The sequence below is a fragment of the Mobula birostris genome, chromosome 18, assembly GCF_030028105.1.
Source record: "Mobula birostris isolate sMobBir1 chromosome 18, sMobBir1.hap1, whole genome shotgun sequence".
Classification (NCBI taxonomy): Eukaryota; Metazoa; Chordata; class Chondrichthyes; order Myliobatiformes; family Myliobatidae; genus Mobula; species Mobula birostris.
The window spans coordinates 58,089,584-58,103,515 of record NC_092387.1 but is presented as its reverse complement, the minus strand read 5'-3'; the positions used below and the strand labels follow the sequence as shown (position 1 = coordinate 58,103,515).

The following is a 13,932-nucleotide window of genomic DNA, read 5'->3' as shown; positions in this document are numbered from 1 at the left end:
AGGTGAATTTTAACAGTTGAGAACCCACAGTTGTGGATCTAAATTTGTCTTTTTTTCTCTTTTCTACACCAGGGTAGCGTTTTGTTCCTGGGTCATCTCCAATATTCTCTTTTCCATGTCAACAATTGTGTATGGAGGGTACATGACCCTGGTCACGTCTGCATTCATGATGTTTGGAGTCATTGCGTTTGCCACCACCCGCAATGTTCCTCCGTGCCTCATTCATTTCGGCCCAGCAACTTTAAAGACCAGTCTGAGTGTTTCTTTCTGGTTGACATTGGCAACTGGTGAGCAGTGCAATTCCATGTTGTAATATCAAATACAAGTAATACATAAAGTCAATGTCAAGTTTATTGTCATATGGACAAGTACATGTAGGCATGGGTGCAATGAAAGATTTACTTGCAGCAATATCACAGACATATGCAGTCATATAAGCAACATTCAGAAGAAAAATGTAAATTAAATGTAAATAATATGCCATTTTTACCAGAAAGGAAACAATTAGAACAAAATCAGTCTGCTGTAGTACAAAGCAGTCAAAGTGGTCATAATGTTGCTAAAATGAGGTAGTCATAGCAATTGTGTTGACAAGAATAGCACTGGGTTGATCTTAAGAAAGAAAGAGATTAATCTGCGCCAAATCAGGTGTTCTGGATCAGGGCAATTCACCAAGGCTTCCCACCAAGCATGTGTACGAAGAACATTGTCAGAAACAGAATCTGATTTATTAATCAATGACATAAAACAAAAGGCATTAACAAGGCATTTTGCAGACAGGGGCACGCATGCCTCTCACTGGATGCATTTGTTTTCCGCACCATTTTCTATAAAGTCCAGAGTCTGCTGTTCATGGAATTCCCAGATCAGCAGTTTCTGAGAAACTCAAACCACCCCATGTGGCACAGAGAATCATCCCACGGTCAAAATCATTTATATCATGCTTGTTCCCCATTCTGATGTTTGGTCTGAACAACAAATGAACCTCTTAACCATGTCTGCACGTGTTGCTACCACATGATTGGCTGATTAGATACTTGTATTGAGTTACTGCCACGTGACTGGCTGATTAGACATTTCCATTAACGAGCAGGTGTACAGGTGTACCTAATAAAGTCGTTACAGGGTGTAGACAATTAAATGATTCATGCAAAATGAGAGAAAAATAGAAATCTAATAGTGGAAGAGAAGAAGCTGTTCCTAAAACGTTGAGCGTGTGTCTTCAGATTCCTTCCTGATGGCAATGAGAAGAGGGCATGATTTTTATATATTGGCCTTCTATGTATTGGTGAGACCCGACGCAGACTGGGAGACCGTTTCGCTGAACACCTATGCTCTGTCTACCAGAGAAAGCAGGATCTCCCAGTGGCCACACATTTTAATTCCACGTCCCATTCTCATTCTGATATGTCAATCCATGGCCTCCTCTACTGTCAAGATGAAGCCACACTCAGGTTAGAGGAACACCACCTTATATTCCGTCTGGGTAGCCTCCAACCTGACGGCATGAACATTGATTTCTCTAACTTCCGTTAATGCCCCTCCTCCCCTCTTTACCCCATCCCTTATTTATTTATTTATTTATTTATTTCCTTTCTTTTTCTTTCTCTCTGTCTGTCCCTCTCACAATCACTCCTTGCCTGCTCTCCACCTTCCTCTGGGCTCCCCTCCCCCTTTCTTTCTCCCTGGGCCTCCTGTCCCATGATCCTCTCGTATCCCTTTTGCCAATCACCTGTCCAGCTCTTGGCTCCATCCCTCCCCCTCCTGTCTTCTCCTATCATTTCAGATCTCCCCCTCCCCCTCCCACTTTCAATTCTCTTACTATCTCTTCTTTCAGTTCATCCTGACGAAGGGTCTCGGCCCGAAACGCCGACTGTACCTCTTCCTAGAGATGCTGCCTGGCCTGCTGCGTTCCAGCGGCATTTTGTCTGTGTTGCTTGAATTTCCAGCATCTGCAGATTTCCTCGTGTTTATGATTTTTTCCTGATCGTGTGCATTGGTGCCTCCAGTCAAGCAACCAGTCAGAATGCTTTGCACTGTACAAAGGGGTGTCCTAACCAGATCTGTAACTGCACAGCAAGGTGCAGGCTGAGAGACTTCGTGTATGCTTTGCCCAATGAACGTAGGTTCAGGAGGCGGGGGGGAGATGTCACTGGCAGGCATTCAGTCAGATTGACGACGTGGAAGTTGAAGTGATCTTACTTTCCTACATTCCATTCACTTTGCGGAGGGGCTGTGGGTAAATCTGCCTGTGCCATAATATTTTCTGCGGAGGTCAACTAAATAACTGGTTCCTTCTCTTTAATATAGCTTTGCTGTGCTTCATTCTCGGAGTACTTGTGATAGTTATGCATCACTTCATCCCAGAGAAAGTGAGGGCATTCTTCATGCTGAATGGAGAAGATGATGATATGGATGAAGTGAGCAGTGGCGTCATTAACCAATACTTCGCCGATAATTATGCAGACGTTATCTGTTTAAAGGTGAGTTAAAAAGGAGTTCCTGATAGAAACATTATTCTGCCTGGTTTAGAGGCTACAGGCTATAAGTTTGGATGGACTTCGCTGAATTATTTTCTTTGCAGCATTGGAGGGTGAGACAAGACCTGATCGAAGTTTATAAAATTATGAGAGATATCGATAGGCAGACAAAACAGTACAGCACACAAATGGGCTTTTAATGTCTGTGACAACCATGATTCCAAATTCCACTAAAGCTCTGCCTGCTCCTGAGCCATCTGCCTCCATTCCCTGCATATCTATATGCCTGTCTACTGTAATTGCCCCTTAGAGAACAACTTCACCCACTACCATCCCTGCTAGTCTGTTCTAAGAACCTTCCATTCTCTGTGGTAAAAATGTATTTACCCCCACACATCTCCTTTAGTCTTTCCCCTTCTCAACATAAATTCATGTCCTGTTTTTGCTGTTTCTATCTTGGGAGAAAGATTTTGACTGTCCAGTCTATCTATACCTCTAATAACCTTATCAACTTTTATCAGATCTTGCCACGCCCTCTGATGCTCCAGAGAAAAACTCAACCAAGTCTGTCCAAACTTCTAGACTGTAGCCTCTAATTCAAGTCTGTCCAACCTCTCCTTGTAGATCATACCCTCTAAATCAGGCAGAATCATGGCAAACCTCTTCTGCACCCTCTCCAAGGCCTCCACACCCTTCCTGGCACTGGGGTGACAAGGAATGCACACAATACTCCAAGTGTGGCCTAGCCACAGCTTTATATAACTGCAATATGACTCTGACTTTTAAATTAGATTCGATTAGATTATGAGGACACGCAGTCCTCTTTTATTGTCATTTAGTAATGTATGCATTAAGAAATGATGCAATGTTCCTCCAGAATGATATCACAGAAACACAAGACAAACCAAGACTGAAAAACTGACAAAAACAACATAATTATAACATATAGTTAGAACAGTGCAAAGCAATACCATAATTTGATGAAGAACAGACCATGGGTATGGTAAAAAAAAGTCTCAAAGTCTCTCAAAAGTCCCATCATCTCACGTAGACGGTAGAAGGGAGAAAAACTCTCCCTGCCATGAACCTCCAGCGCTGCAAACTTGCCAATGCAGCACCCTGGAAGCACCCAACCACAGCCGACTCTCAGTCAGTCCGAAAACTTCGAGCCTCCGACCAGCCCTCCGACACCAAGCACCAAGCACCATCTCTGCCGAACGCTTCGACCCCGGCCCCGGCAACAGGCAATAGGCAAAGCCAAGGATTTGGGGCCTTCCCCTCCGGAGATTCTTGATCGCACAGTAGCAGCGGCAGCGAAGCAGGCATTTCAGAAGTTTCTCCAGATGTTCCTCCGTGCTTCTCACGGCTGTCTCCGTCAAATCAGGATTGTGCACGGTACCTACTTACAAATACAATATCATTTCGGAGCGGCCACGTGCGCTGCGTCATGCCGCCATCTTCTCCTCCCCTCCTAATTCGAAGCAACATCCACAAACAATGCTGGAGGAACTCAGCAAATCAGGGAGCACCTATGGAAAAGAGTAAACAGCCGAGTTTCTGGCCAAGACCCTGCTTCAGGACTGGAAAGGAAGGGGAATACATTCTAAGCCCTGACTGATGAAGGTGAGCATGCCATATGTCACCTTTATCACCCTCTCTTGCAGGAAGCAATAGGCTTACTGTACATCCCAGGATCATTCTGCACATCAGTGATCCTGCTGTTTGCTGTGTACTTTCTCCTCACGTTCGACCTCCTATTACTGAACACACAATATCCCTCTTTGTCTCCCAATAAGTTATCTTTGTTCCCAAAGTGAGACTCGATGCAAGCTTCTCATCCTTTTAGTGTGACAGTATAGTTCATCCTACCCTGTGGCTGGTTGAAAGGGGCAACTGACCAAAACGATGAATAGTTGAATCGATAGCACTCCCTGATCTTTGCAAAGAAAGCTGCCAGAGGCTGTACTCTCTGCAAAATGTTCTGTGGCAACCCAGTATTGGAGCACTATAGTGCAGAAACAGGGCCTTCGAGTCCATGCTGAATGCTTATTCTGACTCATCCAAAGTACTCAAAACTCTTTGCTTTCACTATTCTTCACTTTAAGCAGATGTTTAAATTTGTTCCATGTTTCTTTAAAAGGGCTCTGTCCACGGTCTATACCCACCTCTCTCTCACTGTCTCCCTCCCTCTGAGTGACCCCTCCCCCTGCCCCTTTCCATTTTGATTGAAAGCAGGAAGTGCTGTCATTGGGTGCAGGTCAGTCAGCATCTGTGGTGGGGGGGGGGGAGGCATTTAGAACATAGAACATAGAAAACCTACAGCACAATACAGGCCCTTCGGCCCACATTGCTGTGCCGAACATGTACTTACTTTAGAAATTACCTTGGGTTACCCATAGCCCTCTATTTTTCTAAGCTCCATGTACCTATCCAGGAGTCTCTTAAAAGACCCTATTGTATCCACCACCACCACCATTGCCGGCAGCCCATTCCATGCACTCACCACTCTGTGTGTAAAAAAACTTACCCCTGACATCTCCTCTGTACCTACTTCCAAGCACCTTAAAGCTGTGCCCTCTCGTGTTAACCATTTTAGCCCTGGGAAAAAGCCTCTGACTATCCACATGATCAATGCCTCTCATTATCTTGTACACCTCTGTCAGGTCACCTCTCATCCTCCGTCGCTCCAAGGAGAAAAGGCCGAGCTCACTCAACCTATTCTCATAAGGCATGCTCCCCAAACCAGGCAACATCCTTGTAAATCTCCTCTGCACCCTTTCTATAGCTTCCACATCCTTCCTGTAGTGAGGTGACCAGAATTGAGCACAGTACTCCAAGTGGGGTCTGACCAGGGTCCTATATAGCTGTAACATTACCTCTCGGCTCCTAAACTCAATCCCACGATTAATGAAGGCCAATACACCGTATACCTTCTTAACCACAGAGTCAACCTGCACAGCAGCTTTGAGTGTCCTATGGACTCAGACCCCAAGATCCCTCTGATCCTCCACACCGCCATTAATACTGTATTCTGCCATCATATTTGACCTGTAAAATGAACCACTTCACACTTATCTGGGTTGAACTCCATCTGTTATTTCTCAGCCTAGTTTTGCATCCTATAGTTTGGGACATTTTGGTAGTGTTTGAGGAAGGAACATCCGCCAGACTGTGGAAAGACTGGTGTTCTCCTTGGCATCCTAACTCCACAGATTTTGTATATCAGATGAGTGTTTGCTTGAACATTTAGAGTCATAGAACACTACAGCATGGAAACAGGACCTTTGGCCAATCTAGTCCATGCCAAACCATCAATCTGCCTAGTCCCATCAACCTGCACCCAGACCATAGCCCTTCATACCCTGCTACCCAGGTACCAGTCAAAACTCCTCTTAGATCAGGGGTTCCCAAAGGTTTTTTTGCCATGAGCCAATACCATTAAGCAAGGGGTCCACGGACCGCAGCTTGGGAAGCCTTGTTTTAGATGTTGAAATTGACCCCCCCCATCCACCACTTGCCCTGGCAGCTCGTTCCACACTCTCACCACTCTGTGTGTGAAGAAGTTCCCCTTCATGTTCTCCTTAAGCATTTCACCTTTCACCCTTAACCCATGGCTTCTAGTTCTAGTTGAATCTAACCTAAGTGGATAAAACCTGCTTGAATTTGCCCTAAAACCCTGCATGTACTCTCCGTGGAGTTGACGTATTATTGATGTGAATATCAGCCCTTGCACTTCCAAATGATGGAAATGACTACACACTGTCTTTCCACCTGCTTGGAGCCAGATCTTTCATATTCAGATTCAAGGGTGTCGTTCAACTGTATACACATGTATCGTGGAACAATGCAAGGTCCACAACATAGCCCCTATAATTTACACACACCCACCAACAATTTTTCAGAATGTGAAAGCTCTTCTGTCTGGAAGTCAAGGGAACACCATTAATAGAAAATCTCCTTCCAATCTATACTTGAAAATATGTCATTGTTCCTTCAGTGTCAATGGGTCTAAACCCTCCTGCTCCTTCTCGAATGTGGACTGTCATGGGGTTAAAGGACATTGTATGAGTGTGAGTGGGTGGGACGGAGAACTGGGGCATTTTGCTGTTGTTATTTTGTTACTTGCTGTGTTCTGTGTTATTCTGGCAATCATTTGTGGTTATGCTATGTTGGCGCCAGAACCTGTGGCGACAGTTGCGGGCTGCTCTTTGCAAAGAACTTATTTGTTTGTTTGTTTGTTTACTTATTTATTGAGATTCAGCACAGAGTAGGACATTCCAGCCCTTCAAGCTGTTCTGCTCAGCAATCCTCCAATATAACGCTGGCCTAATCAAAGGACAATTTACATGATTAATTAAATTAACCTCCCATCTGGTATGTCTTTGGACTGTGGGAGGAAATATGAGAACGCAAAGGAAACCAGCGCGGTCACGGAGGAGAACGTACGAACTCTTTACAGGCAGCAGCGAGAACTGAACCTGGGTCGCCTGCACTGTAAAGCGTTGTACTAACCACTCCACTACTGTGCTGCCCCTATTCTCCAGGAAGACCGCAGCAGCTCGAGAAGGTGACTCATGCCCACTTTCTCAAGGGTATCTATAAAGATTGGAAATGCACTGATACCTACACTGTATTAAAAAGAATGAAAGGTCCTCCAAATCCCATTGTGACACTTCCCTTTCATTGCCTCTAAGACAAATTTAAAAGCCCAGCTCACTGATGAGCCAATATCTCATTATCTCATCCCTCAGATCATAATCTCTAAAATCCCAGTACCCGTACTCGTATGTGTTTCACATTCAAAACTGTAAAAAGTCTTAAGTACTTATTATTTATGATCTTTGCGATTTAACTCAGTAATTGGCTGCTTGGCTGAAATTGCAAATGAGACTCATTTTATTAACCATCGTAAACTAGTCAGTCCCAAGCCAACACTGCCAGTTACTCACCCTCAACTTAAGTATGTAAGGAAACAGGAGCAGGAATCAGTCAGTCAGCCACTCAAGTCTGCCCGCCATTCAAAAAGATCAGTAAGACCATGTTTGATCTGCCCCAGGATCCATCTCCTCATGTGTACCAGTTCACCACAGCCCTCAATTCCCCCGCTTTTCAGCAAATTGGTTATGGTTATGTTGGAGGAGAAGATGGCGGCATGACGCAGCGTGCGCGGCCACTCCGGTGAATGATATCTGTAATCTGTCAAGTAGGGTGCTGTGCACAATCCTGATTTGATGGAGACAGATGTGAGAGAACAGAGGAACATCTGGAGAAATTTCTGAAATGCCTTTTTCGCTGCCGCTGTTACTGTGAGATCCAGAATCTCTGGGGGGAAGGCCCCGGATCCTTGGCTTTGCTTGTTGCTTGGCGGCCAGGATGGGGTTGAAGCGCTTGGCAGAGATGGTGCTCGGTGCTCGGTGTCGAAGGGCTGGTCGGAGGCTCGAAGTTTTCGGATGGACTCAGAGTCAGCTGTGGTCGGGTGCTTCCAACGCATTGACAGTTGTCAGTGCCTGGAGGTTTATGGCAGAGAGAGTTTCTCGCTTCTGCCGCCTGCTATCGGGGACTATCAGGAGTTGATCGGAACTTTGAGACTTTTTTTTACCATTCCCATGGTCTACTCTTTATCAAATTATGGTATTGCTTTGCACTGCTGTAACTATATATTATAATTATGTGGTCTTGTCAGTGTTAGTCCTTGGTTTGATTTTTTTTGTGATATCACTCTGGAGGAACATTGTATCATTTTTTAATGCATGCATTTCTAAATGACAATAAACGAGGACTGAGTGTCCTCATAATCTAAATACTCACAATGATCCTGAATCCACAATCTGCTGGGGTAAAGAATTCCGGACATTCACTACCCTCTGTGAGAAATTCCAGTCTACCTTTGTTTTAAGTGTTAACTTCCTAATCTTCTATAAGATTAAAATAATTTTTAAAGATTTAAATGAAACATACAGTGAAATGAGTCGTTTGAGTCAAATCAAATTAGCAAGGATAGTGCTGAGCAGACCCATAGGTGTTGGCAGTTATTGGCATGGCTGATTGCTAGGAGGTAGCGAGTGGAAATAAAAGGGTCCCTTTATGGTTGGCTGCCAGTGGTTGGTGTTGGGACTACTTTTAATTTTATGCTGTATATCAGTGATTTGGATAATGGAATAGATAGCTTCATTGCCAAGTTTGCAGATGATACAAAGATTGATGGGGGTAGGTAGTGTTGAGGAAACAGGTAAGCTGCAGAAGGATTTAGATATTTTAGAAGAATGGGCAAGAAATTGGTGAATGAAATACAATGTTAGAAAATGCATGTTTTTGCACTTTGGTAGTAAAAATAAAGGTGCAGACTATTTTCTAAATAGGGAGAAAATCCAAAAATCTGGGATGCAAAAGGACTTGAGAGTCCTTGTGCAGGACACCCTAAAGGTTAACTTGAGGATAGAGTCAGTTGTGAGGAAGGCAAATGCAATATTAGCATTCGTTTCAAGAGAACTTGAATACAAGAGCAGGGATGTGATACTGAGGCTTTATAGAGCAGTGGTGAGGCCTCACCTTGAGTATTGTGAACAGTTTTGGGCTCCTCATCTAAGATATGCTGGCATTGGAGAGGGTTCAGAGGAGGTTCACAAGGATGAATGCAGGAATGAAAGGGTTATCATTCGAGGAACATTTGATGGCTCTGGGTCTATACTCGCTGGAACTTAGAAAGATGAAGGGGGATCTCATTGAAACCTTGTGAATGTTGAAAGGCCTAGACAGCGTAGATGTGGAAAGAATGTTTCCCATGGTGGGGGAGTCTAGGACAAGAGGGCACAGCCTCAGGATAGAGTGGTGTGCATTTAATACAGAGATGCAGAGAAATTTCTTTAGCCAAAGTATGATGAATTTGTGCAATATGTTACCACGGGCAGCTGTGAAGGCCAGGTTCTTCATTGGACACGGCATCAAAGGTTACGGGGGAGAAGGCCGGGCAGTGGGGCCGAGGAAGGGAAAAAAGGATCAGCTGTGAACAGACTTGATAGACCAAACGGTCTGTTTCTGCTCCAATGGTCTTATGGTCTTATTGCCATGCTTCCAGGCCGAACATAGCATTCCCACAACTCATCATCCTTACAACTCACCATCCCTAACCCACATAGCTTTGAAATGTTCAATAGTTCAGTAGTTTCGTTTTTAATATCAGGGAATGTATATAATATACAACCTGAAATTCTTGTTATTTGCAGACATCCTTGAAAGCAGAAGGGTACCCCAAATCCCCCCTACTCTCCCCCATGCACAAGCAGGAGCAAAGCATCGACCCTCCCCTCCCTGTCTTAATTCAGTAAGAAGCATCAATACCCTTCACTCACCCAGCACGCAATAGCAAAGCCCCCCAAAAAAGACCAGTATAACAAAATCACCCAACAATTCGACATACCACAGGCTCTCTCTCTTATTAGTAATGGGGCAGAGAGGTGTCCCATGAGGAAGCCCACGCATTCACGGGTGGAACATCTAAACTCCTTACAGGCAGCGGTGGGAATCGAACCCTAATCTTTACAGCTGACTGCTGTAAAGTGTTGCATTAACTGCTATGCTACAGTGCTGCTCCTCGTTTGAGGTTCTCCCACTGGTGTAAACATCTCAACATCTACCCTACTGTGGATCTTGCATGTTTTAATAACACCCCTCCTTTTCTAAAATCTTAGGAATATCCACTCAGTGGCCACTTTATTAGGTACTTCTGTATGTTTGTGGTCTTCTTCTGCAGCCCATCCACTTCATGGTTCAATGTGTTGTGAATTCAGAGATGCTTTCCCGCACACCATTGTTGTAATGTGAGGTTATTTGAGTTACTGTTGCCTTGAACCAGTCTGGCCATTCTCCTTGACCTCTCTCGTTAATAAGGCATTTGTGCCCAAAGAACTGCCACTCTCTGGATGTTTTTTGTTTCTCACGCTATTCTCTGTAAACTATTGTCCAGACTAGAGACTCGTGAAAATCACAGTAGATCATCAGTTTCTGAGATATTTGAACCACCCTGTCTGGCACCATCGGTCAAGGTCATTTAGATCACATTTCTTCCCTACTCTGATGTTTGATCTGAACAACAACTGAACCTCTTGACCATGTCTGCATGTTTTTATGCATTGAGTGCTGTCACATGATTAGCTAATTAGGTACTTGCATTAACAAGCAGGTATGCAAATGTACAGGTGGCCATAGAATGTATTTCTAATTTCTCTTATGAAAATTCTGAAGCTCTGCTTTCTGTTCATTCCAGGAAACAAAGTGCAGTACTGAAGACAATAACTTGATTGTTTAATCCTAATGACGAGCATCCATGGAACTGAGAGGTAATTGTACACTTGTTCTAAATGTCATCTTTTCAAGCTAACTTTATGGATTGTTTAATCAGGTCAGAGCTGAGAATTGCATTATCAGAAAAAGATTATGCAAATTTTCAGACTGAAGGAACAGCAAGCACTCAACTGGTCAGGCAGCATCTACGGAGAGAGAAAGAATTAATGGTTCAGGTCCAAGACTCTCCATCAGAGTTTTTACAAAGCATCTTGGACCTGAATCTTTCACTCTATTTCTCTTTCTACAGATGCTATCTGACATTTTAGGAGTTTCCAACATCTTCTGTTTTGAATTAGATCTTGTTTTAGGCCATAGGCCATAGAACATAGGAGCAGAATTAGGCGATTTTCCCATTGAATCTGTTCTACCTTTTCAGGTGGATCCAGAAAGAATTTGCATTTCTGTAGCATCTTTATCAACTCAGAATGTTCCAAAGGGCAGGACATTTGCTAAACCACGTTGGGTTACTGTTGTAACACTGGAAGTGTGGCAACCATTTTGAGCACAGCAAACTCCAGTGGATAGCAGGGAGGTTATCTGCCTTGAAGTGTTGGTTGAGGACACTAGAAAGGCCTCCTCTGCTCGCAGTAATGGAGATATGGGACTTTTTAGCTTTATCTGAGAAGATCAAGGGACAGAAGGAAGGGGAAAAGGGAAGAGAGAGCACAGGAAAGAGAGATTGCTTATGTGCCAATGTAAAACATTCTCCATTGCTTTGTGTCTAAATTTCCCATATGTTTGTGAAGCTTTTTTATATTTGTGTGTCTATATACCATATATTCTGATATTCTTTTGGAAGAAGAAGAGATTTCCACAGATCCTTCATGAAATGATCAAATGTTCAGAGGAATTCTGTCCTTTCAGTGTTCTGTGTCAGGAAGAGAAAAAAAGGATATAAAGATGTTGGATACGAGAGAGAAGGAGCATAGAAGTGAATGGGTCTTTTTCTGGATGAAGTCTGTGACTTGTGGTATGCCGCAGGGATTTGTACTGGAATCTCTGTTGTTTGTCAAATATACAAATGATTTGGATGAAACTTTGTTAGTGTGGGTCAATAAGTTTGCAGACCATATAAAGATCTGATGGCATTGTGAATTGCATTGAAGTTAGATAAAAGCATAAAATGGGATATAGATCAGTTGCAGAGATGTGAGGAAGAGTGGCAGATGGAGCTTAATCTGGGCCAGTCTGAGGGGCCGCTCTTTGGAAGATCCAACACAGATGGAGAGTACAGGGCTTGGTTAATGTCAGGATCCTTAACGGCATTGACGAACAGAGGAATCATGGGATCCACATACATGGCTCCCTAAAAGTGGCTGCACACGTTGATGAGGTGGTACTGCACACTTTCCTCCATTAGTTGAGGCATTGCATTCGAGACTCGGGAAGATAAGTTTCCCCTTTACTAAACTCTGGCTAGGCCACATTTAGAGTGCAGCATTCAGTTCTGATCCCTTCATTATAGGAAAGATGTGGAGAGGGCGCAGAGGAGGTTTACCAGGATTCTGCTTGGAATGGAGGATCGTTGCTGTGAAGAGAAGTTAGACGAGCTAGGTCTGTTTCCTCTTCAGCGGCAGAAGCTGAAGGGAGATTTGGTAAAATTTTATAAATTTATGTGAAGTATAGACAGAATACACTGACATTTCCATGTACTAGAGAAAGGGGGAAAGTATAAAGGAGGTATGTGAGGCAACTATTTTACTCTGAGTGGTGGGAGCCTGGAATATGCTGCCAGGGGTGATAGTGGAGGGAGATAGCAGAGGAGTGTTAGATAGGCATATAAACATGCAGTAAAGGAAGGAATATTGTCGAGTGGGGAAAGGGGACTAAATTAATTTGTAATTTTTGGTTTAATTAGTTCAGCACAACATCATGGGTGGAAGGCCCATTCTAATGCTTCACTTTTCTGTGTTTTATGGCAGGTTGACTGAAAAAGTGTTTACCCCTGCATTTGCATAAATCTCCTTTTCTGTTTATTTCTAGGCTTGGCACGCAGCCCCAAGCTCGTTCAGCAACGTTAGCAGATTCATTTTGCAGAACTCAAGAATGTCATGTTGTTTTTGATTTCTCAAACACAAGAGGGCCATTTCTGGTTTTATTTGTGAACTTATAGCCAAGTATTGTTAGCAAGGACTATGCCGTCCAAAGTGAGCTCAAGTTTGAAATCCTTGGGGAAGGCTTTATAACCAGTGACTTGAAATGCAAGCAACTTTTCTGCAACATCATGTGCTTGAGTGGCTGAAAGTACGAAACTGGAAAACCTTGAATGTGCCAAAAGGAAGGAATCATTTACATTACAATTCATTCATTGAGATGCAACTAAACGTTGCCAATATGTTCATTGTATTACCCCCAGTCGGGCAATATGTCAAGGACCATGATGAACGGTAGATACAGGGCAAGTGCACTTCAATTGTTTTTTTACAGTGAACGATCAGCTCGATGGTGAGAATGTGGCAGCCGACTGATCACGCAGTGAATGGATTGCGCCTGCTGCAGGTGGAGGGCTCTTTCTCGTTACCACGTGGACGTTCAAGCACGCATGTCTTTCATCTCGTGGGCCCCTTTCATGGCTCCCGCACTGCAAGTTGTCCAGCGAATACCATTGCTAACCTGACTCAGTAAAAACGTTTAATCATATGACTACTCTGTTGTTGTTCTTGCTGCACGCATATGCACCGTTACAATTACTGATGACCAATGGGCACTTCTGAATCAGGAATAAACAGGCCAAAAGATTTCTTTAATCCTTGAATTAAGCATTAGCTAGGCATCTAGTGTTAGTATTTAAATTATTTACTTTTCAGTCATTAACACTCTGAATTTTTCATTTGCTAATTGGGTGGATGATGAGTTTACACACTTGTGCAAAGTTTTTCTGCCTGCTGTGTATTGCATTGGCTAACCAGTTTTCCATGGCAATGTCTCATTTATAACAGTAAACCCCAATATTGGCATAGCATCTAAACAAGAATGAGAACTTGTACCTCATATAACCATATAACCATATAACAATTACAGCACGGAAACAGGCCATCTCGGCCCTACTAGTCAGTGCCGAATGCTTACTCTCACCTAGTCCCACTGACCTGCACTCAGCTCATAACCC

At 43.6% G+C, this 13,932-nt stretch overlaps 1 protein-coding gene across 3 annotated transcripts in view; it reads left to right on the top strand.

Moving 5' to 3' along the window:
- The window catches only part of duox2 (dual oxidase 2), a 34,994-nt gene extending 21,531 nt beyond the window's left edge, over nt 1-13,463 (top strand). For all 3 annotated transcript variants that reach the window (XM_072282760.1, XM_072282759.1, XM_072282758.1), the window contains exons 6-9: nt 73-287; nt 2,311-2,483; nt 10,744-10,816; nt 12,807-13,463. In XM_072282760.1, coding sequence (XP_072138861.1) covers nt 73-287; nt 2,311-2,483; nt 10,744-10,785 — 430 coding nt within the window. In that variant the 3' untranslated portion in view covers nt 10,786-10,816; nt 12,807-13,463. The remainder of the gene's footprint in view (nt 1-72; nt 288-2,310; nt 2,484-10,743; nt 10,817-12,806) is intronic.
- The last annotated feature ends 469 nt before the right edge of the window (nt 13,464-13,932 follow it).